Source organism: Myiozetetes cayanensis, unplaced genomic scaffold (assembly GCF_022539395.1).
Source record: "Myiozetetes cayanensis isolate MyiCay16 unplaced genomic scaffold, myiCay2020 scf39, whole genome shotgun sequence".
Classification (NCBI taxonomy): domain Eukaryota; kingdom Metazoa; phylum Chordata; class Aves; order Passeriformes; family Tyrannidae; genus Myiozetetes; species Myiozetetes cayanensis.
In genome coordinates, this window is record NW_026087620.1 from 552284 (window position 1) to 571914 (window position 19631).

Consider the following 19631-nt stretch of genomic DNA (forward strand, 5'->3'; position numbering starts at 1 on the left):
CTGTTGAATCACTTGGCAAACACGCCTGCTGATAGAATTTTATTAGAAATGATGGCTACCGAGAGATTTCCTCCTGAAAGTTTGGGGTGCTCCCAGAAGTTTGCTGGTTGTTTCAGCTTGTAATTTTTCCCTTTCTGTATTGTTAAGATTCTTCTGGAATGGTGGCAGATTTGTTTGCGGGAGGGTTCAGCGTATATGACATCAGTGTGCTCTGCAGCGATAGGCAGTAAATCCTATCAGCTTGGATTTGTTTACTCCTGTGTTAGATACACAAGTGTCATACAGGTCTTGGACCGGTGATGTAGATAATGACTTTGTACTTACCCAAGAGAGACAGATTAGCCCCGGATCAATTGCAAATTAACTCCTCCAGTCTGCCTTGAGGACTGTCTGCTGCCTGCTGCGGAGTAGTGAACCCATATCTCGTCAGCCAGTGAAAGGGGAAGGGCTGGTTCTGGAAATGCAAATGTAAGTAATGGGGAGATCCCCTGTTAACAGCTCTGCAGGAAAATTGAAAGGACTACCTTTTGTCTGCACGGCCAGCAGACAATGGGCATCGCTCCCGGCGACTGCAGAGCCACAGAACTCGGGAAGGTGGCGGTAGCTGATTTAGGAGTCCCTTCAGTCTTTGTACAGTTTTGTTGGACGTGTCATGGCTGTGACCTTCAAATATGATCACGGTGAATTACAATGCACTGTACACTTCAGATTATCATGTGGCACTTCATATTATCATGTTGCACAACGCCTACCCAAACTACCAAGTCAGCAGACTAATATGAAAAGTTTAACAAAAAGTAATTAATTTTATTTCATCATCAGTTCCTTTTCCTCTTCTCATATCTGTAGTTGAACAGAAATGTCATTGCAAAGGCTTAATGAGTAAGAATTTTACACTGAATATTCAAAATATTTAATTCCTTTTGGTGATCTCTTTGTTGACCTACTGATTTTACTTTTAGTGAGAAAATTATTCTCTCCTTTTAGTTTTTACCATCTTGACCATTTGAATATTTTAAAATATAAGCAACATCACTCAGCTTCTATTTATTTAACTAATTATCTTTATGGGCTTCACTGACATAGACTTTCAGTACAAAGACTAAGAACTGTTGGAATATCCCTGTCTTAAACTAATAAAAGTGTTTACTATACATAAGTATTTAAACACTGTGATCAGTAGTTGGTAATCAGCCCATATCACAAAGATAGAGAACACTTTAGAGCACGAGGCTTCCTCAGCTGCTCTGAATCAGCCTCAGGAGGAGCTTCTCTCACCACCCACCAAGGAGCCTGGGATATTATCCTTGTTAGCCATTTCCAATACCTGCCACACAGGAAAATTTTGAGAGGCGATTTTTCAACCTCCTGCTTTTAAACCAGCTTCATGAGATACCAGGAGAAATGACACTAATAAAACAGGCATGGAAATGCAGCCGTGTGTGAATTCGAGAGGCGAGGTGTGTCGTGAGGCAGGAAAGCAGTGCTGTGGAGGTAGGAATTACTCTCTCAAAGCAACAGAACTCTATTCCAGAAAGAAGCTCTTGTGTCACAGCCAGTGCCACCCTGATGCTCTGAATGCAGGGAGTCCACAGACCTCGAAATTCCCCAGAGTCGACTCTCAGGTGATGCTGAAAAAAGAAAAGGTGAAAGATTCAGGGAAATACTTTGGTTATGTTCCTGGGGTTTTTTAGTTAACGTACCACGTGCCTCTCCTCTCAACCTCTAGGAATGCCTTGGATGTCTGTCAAGCCCACAAAGTTGTCTGTACTGTAGAAATGTATGAAAGTTGTCTCTATACAGAGTTGCCATTTCTCTTTTCCTTATCTGTGAAGGAAACACAGCAACTCCCACTGGGGAAATTTCATCTTAACTTGATCTTAAAATAAAAAATGAAGGGAAAGGTCATATCCTAATAAGCTGTACAAATCTAAATTCCCAGGGAGCTTCAAAATGACATTGTATGACTAGGGCATTAACAATTTTCCAACAATGTATTTTTGAACTGCTTTCAATAGTGGTTTTAACATGCGGGGGCAAATAGTAAAAGGAAGATCCATCTGGCAAGATCCAAGAGAGCTGAGCGCTGTGATTCACAGCACCCATTGATAATCCACGGGCTTTGTATCTGACAAATAGCATGGAACTGGCAACTTCTTCTGCTTTCATTGAGAAGGAAATCTTGGGAGGAAGCTATTTATTGCTCAGTTTGTGCATTACTGTGATCTCAGGATCAACAGTGTGTACTTTTTCCCTAACCTAGGATTATAGAGCAGTGATTTCCTCAGAACGTGCCTGCTTACTGTGGTCTGTATGTTTGTCTTGGTAGAGATTTTGAGTTTCTTATGTTCATATTGACCAAGAGGTCCAGCATTCCTGTTCAAAACACATGCTGCCATTGTTGTCCTGCAAAAGGTAAACTAAACAAACTGATGGAAATTTTACAATCAGTTTGAGACACTACTTGTCCCCGAATTATCTTGTCTGTCTCAGTGGCCATATACATGTAGAGCTGTAAAAAAATATTCCATACTTCCAAAATAAACTAAGTCCAGTAGCAGTTTACATCTGAAACAGTTTAGGAATTAGAGTTAGACTACTGTCTAATTGTATCAGTTCTACACAGTGTTCCATACAGGTTTTACCAACCCCCCCTTTGCATTGGGAAGGTGTAGCATGAGATTAACACTGTCTTCTTGGAGCCCAGTGAATACCAGATTCTGCTTTTGCAAATAGTTTGATGTTTAACCTGTTTTGTGAAGCTCTATTGACGGCAGAATGTGATGGTGAGAGACCCAAACCGGGCTCTAAATCCACAGTCTCTGCTGAAAGTGAAGGGAATTAGATTAGAGTTGTGCTTACTTTCATCCTTGTTGTACCCCTCTACCCCAAGTCTATCACTGGTGCTGATGGACCCCCTGAGGCTGCAGACCTCTCTCTTAGTCTGTGCAGTGCTGAGGTTCCAAGCAGATGGGCACACCTTTGTTCTGCACAGCACAGGAACTGGAGGCTGCGGGAAACATTTGGCTGCTGGAGACCCTTCCGGATCTTTTGGATTAGAGGTGATTCAAAAGGTTTCAGGGGGAGTTTTGCATAATAAGTGTCTTAACCTGATATGCAGCACTACATTACACTGGATGTAATCCAGATGTCCCTTTAGATTTATTTTTGTAAATTATAATCTCAGTAGTATTTTAATATTTTTTTAAAATACAACTGAGTCTTTGAAGAGGTTGACCGTCTGATGAGCTTGCTTCAAAATCAGCATATAGAAATTTGCAACTGTTGGTACTTGTTCAGAAATTAAGAAAAATTAGAACAGTAAAAAGTCCCAGCAGCTTGTCCTCAGTACATACCAGAGCAACATGTTCAGTTGTTCACACGCCTGCTCCAGGGGTTACAGAAAGTCACAGCAATCACTTTTAGTTCCTCACACTAAACTTGCTTGCCTAGAAAAGGAATCTCCTTAAAAGAACAATGGGGCATGACAATAATCATTTATGGCAAAGTTAACTGTTTATATTCTGGTCCAATGGAAGATAAATAGCTGATTTAAAAAGAAACCAAGTAAGTTATCAAGTATCCCAGAGTATTGCAGTGTATGATTTGTGGTTGGTATGTGAAGATGACACATGTATTTAGATTAAAGAAACATAGTAACACGTAATTGTTCAAAACAATACTTTTCAGAAAGTTAATTAATATGGTTTTCAGTACAATATCCTGTTCCATGAATATTCTAGAAAAAATACAAGAAGTCACATAATATTATATTATATATTATATGTATTATAGAATAAGTGTTTAACTGTACATTTTTGTATTGAATTGTGGTGCATTCCTCTATTTGTTACAACCTGAAACTGGAAGATTTACTGTCAGCTGTCCTCTTGGACTACTTGCAGAAGAAATTCTTACAGTATTTTAAATATAGAAAAAACCAAGATGATGACAAGAACACGTGACAGAGAAGGGAACTGAAATTTTCTCAATCTCTTTCTTCCCTTCTTTTTAAGGCTGTTAAAATTTAACATAGCTGCTTTGCTTGTCCCACTATTGTTAATGTTGCATAACCCTATAATTATTAATCTTACTGAAACAGTGTTAGAACTTGATTATACACTTTTCTCCTCAATTGAAAGCAGAAAATGCTGTCAAAGACAGAAATGGAATGGCAGTCCAGATTTTTAAAGAAAGCAGGCAAGTTTACATGAACTGGGATCTCAAATCCCAAATCCAGTGGAGCAGGGGGGACTGGGGCACACTGAGATTTTCTAGCTTAGAGCTGACAGACACTTTATACTCTCCACAGTACTTGTATGCAAAATACAAAGTGCAATCAGAGTCTTTATGAATGTAGTCAAGCATTGGTAGGTTCTTTACAGCTGGAAACACATTTACGAAAATGGCTGTTAAGGATTAACTGTTAAAAATAGCAGAGTTATGTAATTATACATAAATAACTTTCTCCTAACAGTAAATTGTTCTTAGCTGTGGATACTCCACTTTCTGTTTGTGTCCTGAAATGATGTCATTTTAACTCTCAAACATTTCTTGTCAAAAATAGCAACTCCAGTTTCCATCTTCCTTTAAGACAATGATCTGCGCAGTTACCCCATCACTGGGAGATCAAACCTCTGCTGGCTCGGGCTGTCCAGTTTGTGACACATTCTGTACGTGGGCACTCTGGGCCAGAGGTCACCAGCACTACAAACTGCAGAAGAACATCAAACACAACTTTTTAAATGTTTAGTTTATTGCAGAGGCAAAGAACAGCATCAAAAGCCCTGGGATGCTAAAAGGGTGCTTCCATGTATTGCCAGACATGTCAGTCTGCTTAAATACCAAACACTCTGCTTTGTGGATGAATGACATTTACAGGAGTGCTGTACAGTTCCACGAGGGAACAAGTGACCTGGGGGAAATAATTTTCCACACCTTGGCATGTCAAAATGTTTATTTCTTCCTGGGGAAAGCAAGGCAATTTCAGTTGATGAATTGGAAAAACTTGTACTTCAAAATAGAGTGGTTGGCAAAAGGAGGGCCAGGTCATAGCAGGCATATTCTTAGGATATTAATAACACAGAGGAAGAATATCCCATCAGAAAGTAAGATCAAAGAAATGTCTACCTTTTAGTTTTTAGGCTGATGGTAAAATCCAGACCTTGCCAGATCGCTTATTAGAAAATACAGGAGGTTTGTGTACCCGTAACAAGGTCAGGACTTTGGAGAATTTTACACTGATGTATCACTAGGTAGGTTATATTTCAGTTCTTTTTGAAAAGCATTAATGATTTTGAAATTAAATAGAACACAAAAATGTGGGTTTTTTCCCCACAAATCTTTTGTGTGTTTTTTCTCCTAAAGGGGCTATAGGGAGTATATTCATCTTTTCGTTCAGGTTCAGACAGCACTTTCCCATTGTGTTTTTAGTAAGATACTTCTGTGTTTTTAAAAGAATGGTATCTTGTGTTTGGTTTTTTTTCCCTTGGAAATTACATTTGGAAAAGAATTAACTATCTCCATCAAATTCTGTGCTACTCCCGAAGACTTGTATCAGATTCTCAGTAAAATATAAGGGGAGCTTTCCTCAGAAAACTGTGAGGGATGAGTTCAATAACCGTGTGTAAGAGCTCAGCATGTGCCTTTCTTAATTATGAGATAACGTTGTGCTGGTAATCCTTTATGGGGTACATGTTTTGGGGGATTTTCTTTCCCAGTGGTAGAGGGAGTTTTGCTTATTAATATGAGATGGTAGGAATGACATAACTGAAAATATTTTGATTTGTCTGATCTATAAACTGACATCCAGAACTACTTAGAGTTGGTTAGGCAAGCTGTTAGCCCATAAACTTACAATTTCAACCCATTTTATTTAGTTTAGAACTCAAGATAATACAGTTTTGTTCTAGGGCTGTCTGGTATCATTTACTGCACAGTAACTCAGTTCCTAGGTGCTGCATCTGAGGCTGTTTTGGGCTTTTTTTCCATTTGTTCAGTACTTCCTCTAGTTTTAAGTGCCAACCTGCAGGAAGTTTTTCTGAAGTACGTGAACCAGAAAAATCCTGATGAAATTCCTGTATTTTTCATTGAAAGTAAGAAATACAATAACATGAAAGGAGGTGTGTTGGTGCTGACTTAGTGCTGAGTTTTGAGAGTTGGTGTTTTAGTATTCTTTTTCTCAGGTTGCTATTATTTAGTCATACACAGGCTTTAAAATTAATGTCTTATAACTAGCTCTTTCAGAGATTTTCATCAGAAAGTTTCCACTCATTTTCCTTCTGGAATGAAACATTGAGCACAATGTTATATTGTATTGTATTTTATACTGACCCCAAAAAACCAAGAATGGGGAAGATTCTCTTAATACTTGTAGCCCAGTAGAAGATTCAGAAGTGAAACTGTTCAAGGCAACTTAAATTTAGAGCACAATCCAACACTAATTTGCTGGTGTTCATTAAAGACTTCTCGCAGTGTTGCAATTGCAGTTACAAAAGCAAGCTCACCCTGCTTGTGGCCTGAATCCACACTCCCTGTGCAGGCAGTCTGAAGTCACCTTCACAGCAGAGTTTTAAAGCTGGGTGGAAAAACTCATATTTCCAGAGATGGAGCACATGAGATGCAGAGAACACTGATCTAAACATGTGATAAGTATCCAACACTATTGAGAACAATAATTATCCAATCACATGTGAAAACATGTCAACATGGTTTAGCTGGGAATTTTTTGGAGGGTCAAAAGTACAGCAGTCAGATGACAAGAGATTGCTCCGGTGCTGCAAAGTGGCTGAGCAGGTTGGGTGCTTTGCAGTTCATACGCTTGAGAAGGTTAATTTTTTTTGTTCATTTAAAAGATGAAAGAGATACATTTGTGCAACAGATGAGAGGTGTACAAAAGTTCATGTGCCTTTATTATTAAATGATTTAGCTGAGTACTCTTACTGGCAGAAAGCTGCTGTTACATAGAATCAAATTGGGATACTCTTTTTTCTCTTGCTTGGTGTTTATCTTGCCAGAGCAGTGGCAACGATTGCAACGGAGTAAAGAGTAGTGTCCTTCAGCTCTGCACTGAGCTTAGAGGGTTCTGGTAGAAGAATTTCAGCAGCTAAGAAAAATACCCTTCAATAAATAAAAATTCAAATAATTTAATAAAATTTAATTAAAAAAACCAAACTACATTCCCCACAAAATCCAAGCATATTTTTGTTCTGATTAATTCAGGAGGCATTTAGAAGAAAAAAACCCTCAATGTTAAACCCTCTTTGGTGCTATTTATCTGCTTTCTCGAGCTTTGATGTGTTTGAATTGTCTTGACATCACATAGTTTAGTGATTGTACACAGACATAAAGTATTATCTTATACTTGGCATATATCAGAAATTATATCCAGTTCTACATAGGGGAGTGTATTTATTGTTATACTGAGATATTCTCTATATTTAATGCAGAAATTGTGCTGAGCGTGTTTATGTTAATGAATGAGATTTACAACATGGTGCTTTTTAACTTTTACAACTTGGTGATTGTCCAAGAGATTGAAGTATTTTACAAAAAATAACACTCACTCAAATCATGTGGGCCTTGCATATAGTCTTACCACATCCAAACACATTTTGCATTTTTAGTGTTTTGAAGATGACAGGTTTGGGATTGAAAACGACTCATCCCGATACAAGAGAAGCATTTTTATGGATCATTTTTTTCAATCTCTTTGACTGCCAGGAAAAACTTTAAAAGTGGGATTTAATTCAAGGAATGAGTTTAAACTCATGTGGCATTTTTTTCCTCCTCTTCCTCCTCTTCCTGTGGGAGTATTCAGGATTCTGCCATGGCAGGGAACTGCCTTTAGGATATCAACGAGTGTATTTTACCCTATTACAGTTGTGTGCCTTATGAGCTCATCTCTTGGAAACAATGCTGAAGTTTACTGTCTTGTGAACATTAAAAAGCACTGACGTGACCGAGTCTGAGGAAAGGCAAAAATCCCAGGCTTTTTACCAAGAGTATTCTGCATCCCTAAATCCTCTACTACTGCAAAGTAGATTGAGAAAGCCTAATGTGGTTATTTAAGTATTAATGTTAGAAAAATTCTTCAGTGTCTTCAGTGTTAGCGTAAAATTTATTGCACCTACAATGTTTTAGAAGAAAAATATTGACTGGATATTGTGCACATAACATACATTTGCTATTAAAGTTATTAACATTTCAAAAAGAATTGCAAACTTGGTATTCAGATCTGAATTTCATAAAGGAGTACAACTGTTCTAAAGTTTCTTGTTGAATTGGCACCTTAGTTGATAATTATTGGCTAAGCATCATTTTCAAAGAAGGGAGTCTATTATTAGTATATTAAAATACTTTAAGAGACATGGTGATAATGACCCAATGAAACCAGATAAGCAGTGGAGCATAAGATTGGCTGGTAAATAGTGCAGTGCTTACATATCTCTCGTGTGTGTTTTGCCACGTTACTCCCGAAATTTTGATAATCTCATGAGGGCTTATGAAGCCACAGAACAACTGGCAAATGTTCATATAATGCATCATGTGTGAGCACAGCATAAACTCATTAATAGCTTTTCTCCTGTCCCTGAGTCCTGAAGGGCTCCAGCCAGTGCTGTTCCCTGCTGGAACATGCACCAGCCCTGGCTGAACAGTGGCACTGGCAGCTGGGCCTGGACTGTGTCAGCTCTGGGCACAGGGGCGAGTGACAAACAGTGATTTTACACAGGACAAATGGCATTTTATGAGAACCTCATTTCTTATGGATCTCTATTGCAACATACATTGATTTCGTTGTGTGGGTACCTGTGTACGAGATGTAATTTAATAATGCTTACGTATCTTCCTTAGCCAGGAACTGAGGTTTTAAAAATGCTTCACTTCAAGCAAGAGTTTAAATCCCATTAGCACTAATTCACTATTCAAAATATAGCATATAAATGAGTGTTTTGCGTAACTGTGGCCTAACCACTGAATTTCTATTGAAGCTGTAAAACTTTCTATTGACTTCAGAGCGAGTTTGGCCTCTGAGAGCACAGTCACAAGTTATGCATAGGTCTGCATATCAAACTTCTGAATGGGTAATTTGCTCTTACAATACTTTTAATGGCAAATAGGACATTTTTGAATGATCTGAATTTCCTGTAGTTGGTACAACTTTTGCTAGACCCCAGCAACACAAAGTCTGCCCACTATAATAAATGCCAGTTATTGAGGGTGTGTCAAGCCTTAGGGCCAAGCACAGTCCTGACAATGGTTGCACCCTTGTCAATTGAATTGTATTGTGTTGTTGTAGTTGATAAAGCTTTGCTATCTTGTGTCCCACACAACATTTTTGATCTATTTTAAAATCAATGACTTCCTCCAGTGTTCGGAGGCACCTCCACGCCAAGAGTCGCCTTTCCCTCAGCTGTCCCGCTCTGCCAAAGGGGGCAAAGGGCTCTCCCAAGAACCAGCTTCTGCTGATTACAAAATGCCCCGTGATTCATTGCCTGTCTATCAGGATCCTATTTTAAATCACAATGATTCATAGAGAGCGACGCCCACATTTTATATAATGAGCTTGTTTTACAGCGCTGCCAGCGCGGGTTGGAGATGTGCTCTTTGCTTCTGCTTTCCTCAGATCCCTCCAGCCCAACACGAGCCAGGGTTAAGTTCTACTAAGGCAAGTAGGCACATTAGAAATGCTGACATGCGGCCTTTGCCCACTAGAATTCTGGAGAGGTTCATTCTGATTTTAAGTTACCAGTCAGATGACACCTTATTTTTCAGAGTTTTATGTTTCTCGAGGTGATTTTTTTGTTGTTCGAAGAAGCAAAATAACAATCATTTCTATTTCGAAGAGTGGGAGGCTTTTTAAAGACATTTCTGAGCGAAAAGCATTGGAAGGTCTTTCATCAGGGCTAATTTCAGTTCTAGTGCACAGTACCTCACAAAGCCTGAATGCAGCTGCCTGTAACTAGGAAAGTGCAGCTTGTCTGCTCAAGTATTTCTAAGAACAGTTTGAGGATCCTTTCCCACAAACTTTGAATCTGACTTAACAGAGCAGAAATGATCTCCTCAGCTCTGTGTGCTGCCAGTCCTGTGCCAACAGTAGAACATTTAACTCCACAATAGTCAGACTTTTACCACTGGAAGCCCAACACAGGGTCAGTTCCAGGATTTTGTAGTTATGCTTTCCATGATTTTGAAGTGCTGTTCCTCTTAAATCTGAGCCATCTTTCTATGAGCTTTCCAGTTATATAAGTCAGTGTTTCTTATACAGAAAATGTTCCATTTTCCAATATTCTCAATTCCTGTTTAAGCTGCCTGAGCACAGCCTTGCAATCAGTTTTTTTATATCCTAAAATAATTTGAAGTTTCATCAATATCTATCAAGTATCACAATCCAACAACCCTACATTAACTACTTGAAATAGGATGGTAGAATTTGTAGCATATTTGAGTAGCCTGTGGCATTTCTGAGCTTGTCTCTCATTTGCATTTATATTTGCAATGGTTTATGTTGCTGTAAGTGTATAAAATGCTGCTATTTCAAATAAGAACCCAGGCCACTTACCATTTTGTGTAAATTACATAGGCATAATACAGAAAATATATTTAAAATTAAACAACTCTATTATTCCCTGAATGGGCTTTTTTCCCTGTTTCTATTAACAGCCAGCTCTTAAACATTGTAGTAAATTTTATGGACTGTGTTTTTAATGAACACAGCCTGTAGTTATAATTCAGTTATAGGGCTAAAATACCTTTCCTACTGATTTATGAGTTGGGGTTTTTTGGCCTTTTCAAGTGTTTGGATTTATACAGTGTCTCCTGGTGTTTTACTGTGCAGCCTTGCTGACAGGATGAATGGATTGAGTCCTCTCTGACTTTTTATTTGGCTTCTTGAAGGCTGTGGGTGTCACTGGTCTCTGCAGCCCGTGCACAGTGCCCTGCCTGTGTTCTCAGCCATCCAGCCTTCCCCACTCCTCCACGACTGTGCAGAAGAACAGAAATGTGCCTCCAGTGGTGGTGTTTCAAGCTGTTCCTGGGAGTACCTGCTTTGTTGTGACCCCTTGAACGTCGCACTTGCTGCTTCTCTTTCTTGCTCTCAGAATTTGGGCCCTGTGCTGGTTCTGCAGGTTGGTACAGTGGATGGCAAAGGAGACTTTCCTAAACTCATCCCCCTCCCACTCAGTGATTACCCCTTGAGGTGTGCCCTGGAACTGCCCTGCTCCTCCTCTGCTTGCAGGGCTGCCAAACCCTCCTGGGCTAGAACCACTGAGCTTGTTTTATGTGGAATGTTTATTCCCATTCTGTCAAAGGTATGTTCTCTATGTGGCATCTTTGTGGTATTGTCAGGTGTCTTTCCGAGTGGAAATGTTGATTTTTGGGCCATTTTTTAGATGGCTTGAGGGTTGGAGCTGAGGAACAGAGAAGAAAATGCCATCTATTATCTTGATGTGCTTGGAGTCAACAGTGCTTTTTCACACCATCCCTGCTAAAAGGTGACGTTATCAGTCATCTGGGAACTTCTTCACTAAGTCACTTACGGAGATGATTTCGACCCTCAACATTTGCCAGAGACACTGAGTATTTTCTTTGTTTTTACAGGTAAATTATAGGCAGAGAGCTTTAGTTTAGAGTTCTCTGAAACAAATCCATAGAAGTTTGGTTCTTTTGTTCTGCAGTGATCTTGGTTTTAATTCCTGTAAATATTTTTGATAAATTCATACTTGAAAAGCAAAGCAGAAGGTCAAATGAGACAGTGGTCCCCACAGGAGAGTGAATGCAGAAGTGCTCTTGTCCCTGCTCAACACACAGTCCTGGGCTGGGAGTGCTGAAAGGCAACACTGAGGGTTTAATTTACAATACAAAGAGTTGTCAATACTCACTCTATCGGTTGCCTAAGTAATCCCGGGCCCTTTTCCCACATTCACAGTGATTTCCAATGTGTAATTTTCTTGGAAAATGACTGATTTGCACAGCTATTTAAAGTCCTACAAATATATTGCTGCTCAGTGTGTTTGTTCATCATCACGTAATTGAAACAATTTCTGCCCTGAATTGTAACAATATTTTAAATATATGCATGGATAAAAAGAAAAAAATTCTCTGTATCTCTGCTTCTTTTATAACAATAAAAATGCTGTAATGGATTTTTGGAGCAAGTCTTTATAGGTCTTTTGCTGTGACTTTGTTTTTACTGCTGCAGTTGGAAGCATTCTGATTTTGTCACGCACAGAACTGCGGGTATCAGCCAACGAGGCTCTTTTTCTGTGCTGTTTGTGCTTGTTTGTTTGTTTCGGAGCATCACTGATTGTGTCAGCGGAGTTCCTGGAAAGAGGGGTGTTTTAGTTTCGCTGTGCTCCCTCTGCTGACTCTGCAGCCACAGGACACAGCGAGGTGCGGGTCCTGCCACGGCCAGGGCGGGAAGGTTTAGGAACCTGCAGGCCAGGAATGTATTAAATGACTACGGGCAAGAGCTTTGAGTTATTGTTTGAAATACCAAAAAGATTCACACACTTTGATTTATCCAGAACAAAAGTACCTTTATTTCATGCAAATGTTATCTATGAGATAAAGTCCGTTATAATGGCAGATACTGTGAATGAAAAAAGATCGATTTCATTATTGAAGAAAGTATCTCCTAAAGACTGAAAGGTTCCTTGTATTCGGGCATAATCAGGAATATTAAAAATTTTTAGAATAATACGACCCCTGCTGAAGAGTGATGTTTTAATGATAACACAGAGAATGGGAAGGGATGGGAGGGAAGATATTATTATTTCTTTGGACAAGTAGAGAACTGAGAGAAAAAGTTTAAACCATTCCCTTTTAATTTTCACCAGGAAAAAGTAAATGTAGTAAGATGGTGCAATTTTCTCTAAATAGCCCCAAGTTCAATGAATAGGACCAAGTGGTACCATTTTCCCAAGTGTTACTGGAATTGCTGACCAGCTGCCCCTCCCAGAGACATCAGTGAATCACTCTGTGAAGGCAATGGATCACCAGACCCTCTGCCTCACATTTAGGACCCGAAAACAGCAGTGGCAAAAATGTTGGCTTGAGCTGTTTGCCCATTGCCACATCGATTTTCTGTGTCAGAGGCAAGGAAAGAAGGGAGTTCTTGGAAGGGGAATGCACTTGTGTTAGCACGAGGCTGCCCATTCTCCACACAGCCCCTCTGCAGCGTTCCCATCTCCACATCAGTGGGGGGCTGCATTCAGTGGGGGGGGGGGGCATCACTTGGGGTACTTGTGCTTTTGCAAGGGACACATAAAATGCTTCATTGCTCCTCCTAATAGGTAAATAATTTGAAAACATAGGGATATCAAGCTGCCCCTTCACCATCTCTACATTTTTATTAAAAGCCAGGAATGATTGTGTGATCTTAACCAACTTCTGTAGGGCATCATTTCAGAGAGGTCTGAGCTGGCCTTAATTAATCAGCAAAAGTACCATTAAGTTCTGCAGTTCTTACTTGAGTTTACTTGACAAACTGACACATTTATACATGAAAGGAAATACAAACCATTCCATTAAATATGTTCTAGTTAAAGAAAAAAAATCAATATTTCCATCGTATATATGTTTGTCCATATTTATACCTGTCCTTATCATATAATTATATCCATACTTTTATTTAATTTAATGATGTTTCCAACTGAGAGGCTTTATCTATTCCATTTTTTCTTCTGATTTTCTGTAACTCCTATGAGGTTAGGGTGTTCTGATTGCTTCATTAAATACCTCTAGGGTCATATTTTGGTAGTTTTGTCTGGAAAGAGCGTGTCTAGAATGTAGTGTAACAGGCCTTTCAGGTTAACTGAGCACAGGTAGTGTTTATGGTAAAGAGGAGCTCGTGATCCAAGATGTTTTTCATGCCATGGTAATCTCTTATGTTATATTTTATGTTTTCCTAATATGAAAAATGCAGTGAATAACTGGCTTAGAAGCTGGAAAGCAATTCAAGTTCAGATTGCTAGGGAATGAAGTGACTTCATGATATGAAGGGGTTTTTTTAAGGCCATGAGAAGACAGTTAGTTGTTGGGTTTTCTCCAGAGGGAAATATTGGCATTTTGTTGGGGAGGGGGAAGGTGGATGGAAAGACAAAATACATGGCAAAAATCTAGTAAAGCTATATGAAAAATAGGAATATTTGTAAACTAACTATTAAACATAGGAACACTTTTCACTTTCTGGGTTTCAATAACAAAAGAATAGCACACAAAAGGTTTTCTTTAGTCTAGTATTGCTAATATAAATCCATTTGGAAAGTGAAATTCACTGTTTCTACTGTAATAGCAAATTTTATTAAACCGAGCAAGATATCCTGAATTTGAGTAAGTCATAGGTGAAGATTTGAGCTTTAAAACTGTAATGAAACGATTGGTGTTTTGTACCCAAAACCTGAGCAAACCTGACAATTCTCATAATTCAGAAATGTTTATGAACAATATTAATTTGGGATTACTGATGCCTCGCTGTTTTGTTGTTTAAACAAATCCTATAACGTGCAACTTGTTATCCAGAAGTAGAGAAAGAAGCACCAAAAGTCTCTCTTGTGATTAGTTTGTACTTTTATATTCTTACAGTACAGATGCCACTGCACTGACATCTTCAAATGCCTTCAGCAACCTTGAGTTTACTGGCACCTTTCAAAGATTGCTATTAATTTCTGTACACCAGGTCACAGTGCTGATTTATTTCTTTCTGGTTTTTATATCCAAGCAAATATGTGCATGATGAGAAAGTCAAATTTAGTCCATTTGTTGTCATGACACACAGTAAGAAAATAATCATTTACTCCCTCCTTGAACAGACATCATAGTAAGTACTAGAAGTATAGTCCTGACAGCTGGAAAAGCACAGAATTTGCTTTATTTGATTTTACTTCAACAGAAGCCTTCAGACATACTTGGGTGTATGTCTAATATCACCTCTAGGTACCTTTGTGGACATCTCAGGTGAAATTAAAGCATAGGCAACATAAGGATTTTTAAAAACTAAAAGTAGATGTTTTTTGTAGGGGAACGATTTAGCAAAGCCTTTTTAATTGCCCGAAGCTCAGAAGAACTGATACGAGCAGTCATGGGATATTAACCTCTGGAAGAGGTGGAGTTTATAGGCTTTTGACTAAAGACTTGTAGACAGCTGTTGACTCCAGATTTTATTACCTGAGAGCAGAAGTGGGAGGAGCATAAAGCAGAATGACTCTGTGACCTGGTGGAGCTGAGAGGTGCCACCACAATTGCCAGGGTTTCTCTTCAGGGCAATCCAGGTGTCTGTATTTCCTCTGTTCTCAGCATGTACAGTGCATGTCCGATGTGGACAGACAGAGAAAACCAATTAATGGGGAAAAAACAGCAGGCAGGAAACACAATCCCTCCTATTCATGGACTGTTAATGACAGGTCACTTTTTAATTCTTTCTTTTTAGTTTGTTTCTTCTAAAACTTCGTACAAATCTAAACCATCACAGATTCCAGGCTAGAAATGCTTTTACCATGAAACCACTGTGGTGTTATTGGTAGACTTTGCTGGACTAATTTAGCTGTGCTGACTATGAAGCCAGAGGATCCTGCTAAGGAATTCCTGTGCCCTCTTAGCTTTGGGAGCCTGTGCCCAGCAAGCCAGACCTCTGGGCATGCTTAGCTGAGTCTTTCTAAGCTGTAGTGTATCTGCTCATAGTGAATTCCTGGCACACACTGGGTTATAATGACTTGGGGCTTTCAGAGAATTAACCAGTCTGTACATCATCACCTTCTCCAGAACATCCCAGTCATTCACTGAGTGTGAGGTGAAACACAGCCCGGCCTTGACTGGCTGTTCAGCTCCCAGTGCTTGGCAAACCGAAGCCTTTCAGCTTGAAAAGACAAAGTGCTGAGGCTGTAACTGGGACCATGCCTGGAGCCATCCTCCTTCTTCACCCCTGAGGCAGCAGATAGAAAGTGGACATAACTCTTGATGTCACTTGCTTAGAGGAATATAAACCATTTAAATGTTAGATTATATGTTTCTTTTTTAATTTATTAAGGATTTCTCTGATAGTTACAAAAATGGGCTCTTAAGGAATCCATTCTATTTTTTGTTTTGTTTGGTAATCTGTTTAAGGAAGACAGTTCCCAGAGCTGATGGCCAGGGACTTGCACTTCATGCTCACAGGAAAATTGACTGTGTGGAAGATAATACATAACACCAAGGTACTCTGACAACCTGTCATGTACTTTCCCCAGATAACTGTCACTTGTGGTAGGTAGAAATTCTGTTCTGCACTTGGAGACAGACCTTGCTTTCATTGTGGATAACGTGAGATAATATTCCATCCATGATAACACGATAACACACAGAGCAGGATAACATACAGGGTAACACCAGATAATATCCCATGCAGAAGCCTTTGGGAGGGAAAGTGGCTGGGAATACACGAGCATCTCCTTTGTTCCCACTGCAGTGAGAATTTCTCATCTGAAATCTAAGAATAAGGAAGATCCCTTGCAACCTTTGTTGTCCATGTGCAAGGTGGAAGAACTAAAGGGCTGTGCTGAGAGTCCCAAAGGATGGCAGAATGATGGTGACCATCCTGAGGGAGGGTTCAGAGAGCTGTGGGCATTGCTGGCACTCCAGCACAGCGGGGGGAGCACAGTCACTGCCTCACTGGTAGCTCTGTCAGAACACAGGAGCAGCTCCAAACCGTGGAGCAGGTCTGTCCCACTGCAGTCATCTGGCAACAGCAGTTTTGGCAGTGGCACAGAGCAGCTTTGATTCAGAGCAGATCAAATCTAACTTTCTGTTATCTGGAGGTTAAAGGCTACTTTCTTGATTGGGTCTGAAGTCCAAATTAAACAGCCAAAGTGACCAAGCTATTTTAGTTCTGTAACATCTATTCTATTTTTAGATTAGAATGTTCTTTTTATAAATCATGGAAAATTAAACACAGACCCGAGTTATAAAATAGTCTTTTGCACTTGATGTAACTTACAGGTTTTTCATAGTTGAAATATGTCTAAATTGAGGATTTCTGTCAGAAGAGAGGCCTTGGAAAAACATTTTATATCTTAATCTAAATTCACTCCATTTGCAGAAGATTTTTGCAGATTGAAGCTTTTTATTTGTTTACTACTTTCAAGATTTGTATAAATACATATGGAATTTGAAAAGTCATGAATTAAATTTCTTTGAGCCCTGGATTTAAGATTGGGATAAAACCTTTGACAAACTTGAATGAGCAAAGATTTCAAGTATTTCTGTTATTTGGAGGAAAAACACCACTATTTAATACCAACTACTTTTTTTTTTTTTCTTAATATAAAAACCCTTAGGATTTTCAGGCACTTGGGAAGATGATGATTAGAATTTGCAAAACTGAAAAATTAATTGTGAAAGCCTTGGGATTTTATTTATATGCATGCTATTGAGAGACGCAGTTAAAGTCACTGTTATCTGTCTATTAAAAAAAAAAAGTGATTTTTTTCCCACTTACACTGCTTTGATTTCTTTATACCAAAACCAGCCTTTCTGTTCTAAGGCTGAGCCCTGGATGCCAATTATCTCATTTGCTGTTATGGCATGAGATGTCAGAGCCTTCCTAAGAACCTCAAAACTGAATTCACTGCCCAGTGCCAGCGGTGCAATGTCATTATACATCTAATCCGTTATATGAGGACAAGCCGAAGGGTAGATGGGGCCTAAACACTCCCCTAAAAGCTACACCTGAGTGTGAGTTTGCACCTCAAGCCTCTGAAGGTGAGACAGTTAGGCCTGAACTCATTACAGAGATAAGAAACCTCTTTCAAAATGTGTTTGTTTGTCTGTTTGTTCTCAGGGATTACAATGGTTGACACAGAAATGCCGTTTTGGCCCATCAGTTTTGGAATTAGTCCTGTGGATCTGTCTGCAATGGATGATCACACCCACTCCTTTGACATAAAGCCATTCACCACTGTTGACTTCTCAAGCATTTCTTCCCCACACTATGAAGATATTCCTCTGGCGAGAGCTGAGCAGTCAAGCATTGATTACAAGTATGATATCAAGCTCCAGGATTGCCAAAGTAAGCTTTTCATTTGGTCAAATATTTCCTTCACGTTCGTATCTGCTTCGTTCTCTGGGAGGGAGCAGAGGTGTCCACACAATACCCTTGCAGGGCAGACAAGAAAGAGAGAATACCCCTGGCAGACCTTCACCTTCCAGGGCAGCACTTGGACATTAGGCAAGGTATCATCAAGTATCCAAAATTACATGAAACACATTTTATTAGAGCCATGAACCCCCCATTTGTTTCTGGAACCTCCACTGTCCTTTTCATGTTCTTTGTGTGTAACCTGGCCTTTGAAGCTCTATGCACAAGCTGTAGAATGAATCTCCTGGCTGTTGGGGAATGCCCCAGCATACACAGATATTCATTATTAATGTGGGCAGCTTTTAAATTCCAAATGGCCCAACAAACTGATGGGGTAGAAATATTGGCTACAATATTGGTCACAACATCAGGATAGCTCTTACCAGTGTTCCTGGATTATTAACATACTATGGAACATGCTGCTCTTCCACCAGTGAAGGTCAGAAACCTACACTGAACTCTCCTTGGAAGAAAGGAAGGGACCTGATCCTAAGTAAGTTGTTGCTGCATTCCTGCTCAAAGTAGGAATGTGAGGTTGCTGTGCCTGGAACTTTTAAAAGATCCACTTCTCCTACTTAGATCTGGCATCACTTCTGTTTGCAGTAATCTGTGCAGGAACTCTTTCAGGGAATTCTTGCTGGGAAAATTGTGGTATTTCATTTTGGTTGCACAGCAAAGCAGGTGCTATGTATCTATGAGTACAGTTTTTCAGCTAATACTTTGTATTCCCTTCATTTAATTAGAAATGTTCATAACACTTTAATAACAAGCTAGAAAGTGCAGTAGAGGTAGGATAAATCTGCCTGATCTTTACACAGATAATTTTCCACTTTTCTTTTTCTTCCTGGTTTATATAGTAAAGAAGACTTTCTAGTTTATATAGTGTAGCCAGTCTGGAAAAAGAAAAACATTCACTTTGTTGTAATCCTGTGTCTGTTCCATCACTCCTGAGATGGGATCTGATGTAATGTTTTGGTTTCAAATGTCACAGCTCTCTTCTGTGACCAGTAATGATTGTTTTAAAGATATCAGAGTTACTTTTTGAGCTTGTTCAATATTATACATTGTTCTCTTAATTAGAAACTTTCAGAAGAGAAAATGTATTTCTAAAATTGAACAGTGTTCCCCAGGAGAGAACTAAATTTCTTTAAGTATCCAATATTATATTATCATATATATAATCCAATTATATATTATTTAATGTATAGGTCTATTAGACACTTTAATATTTTTTAGCCTAGATTAGACACTCCAGCCCATCTCCCTGCAGTAGTTCTCAACACCTTAAAGGAATACAACCAGCTTAGATACTGAGAAGATGAAAACCTTTCAAGTATGAATTCTCCATACATAAATTTTTAATATCCCTGTCTTCAAATCATTCCACACTACAGAGCTGAAAACTGGATCTGGAATACACTTTCTACATCAGAATCTGCCCCTTCCAGCTTTTTCAGCCCATGCACTGCCAGTGAAATATCAGCTTCCATCCCTTGGCATCCTTTGCTGCTCATTTTGTGTT

The 19631-nt window shown here is 39.2% G+C and overlaps 1 protein-coding gene across 3 annotated transcripts in view; it reads left to right on the forward strand.

Moving 5' to 3' along the window:
• Positions 1 to 19631, forward strand: part of PPARG (peroxisome proliferator activated receptor gamma) — a 52661-nt gene that overhangs the window by 13837 nt on the left and 19193 nt on the right. Inside the window, exons 1-2 of one of the 3 annotated variants that reach the window (XM_050328316.1) lie at positions 11057 to 11126; positions 17813 to 18040. In XM_050328316.1, coding sequence (XP_050184273.1) covers positions 17821 to 18040 — 220 coding nt within the window. In that variant the 5' untranslated portion in view covers positions 11057 to 11126; positions 17813 to 17820. Of the gene's footprint in view, positions 1 to 11056; positions 11127 to 16151; positions 16191 to 17812; positions 18041 to 19631 lie in introns of those variants that run through there. The other 2 variants (XM_050328317.1, XM_050328315.1) reach the window with 2 other exon arrangements.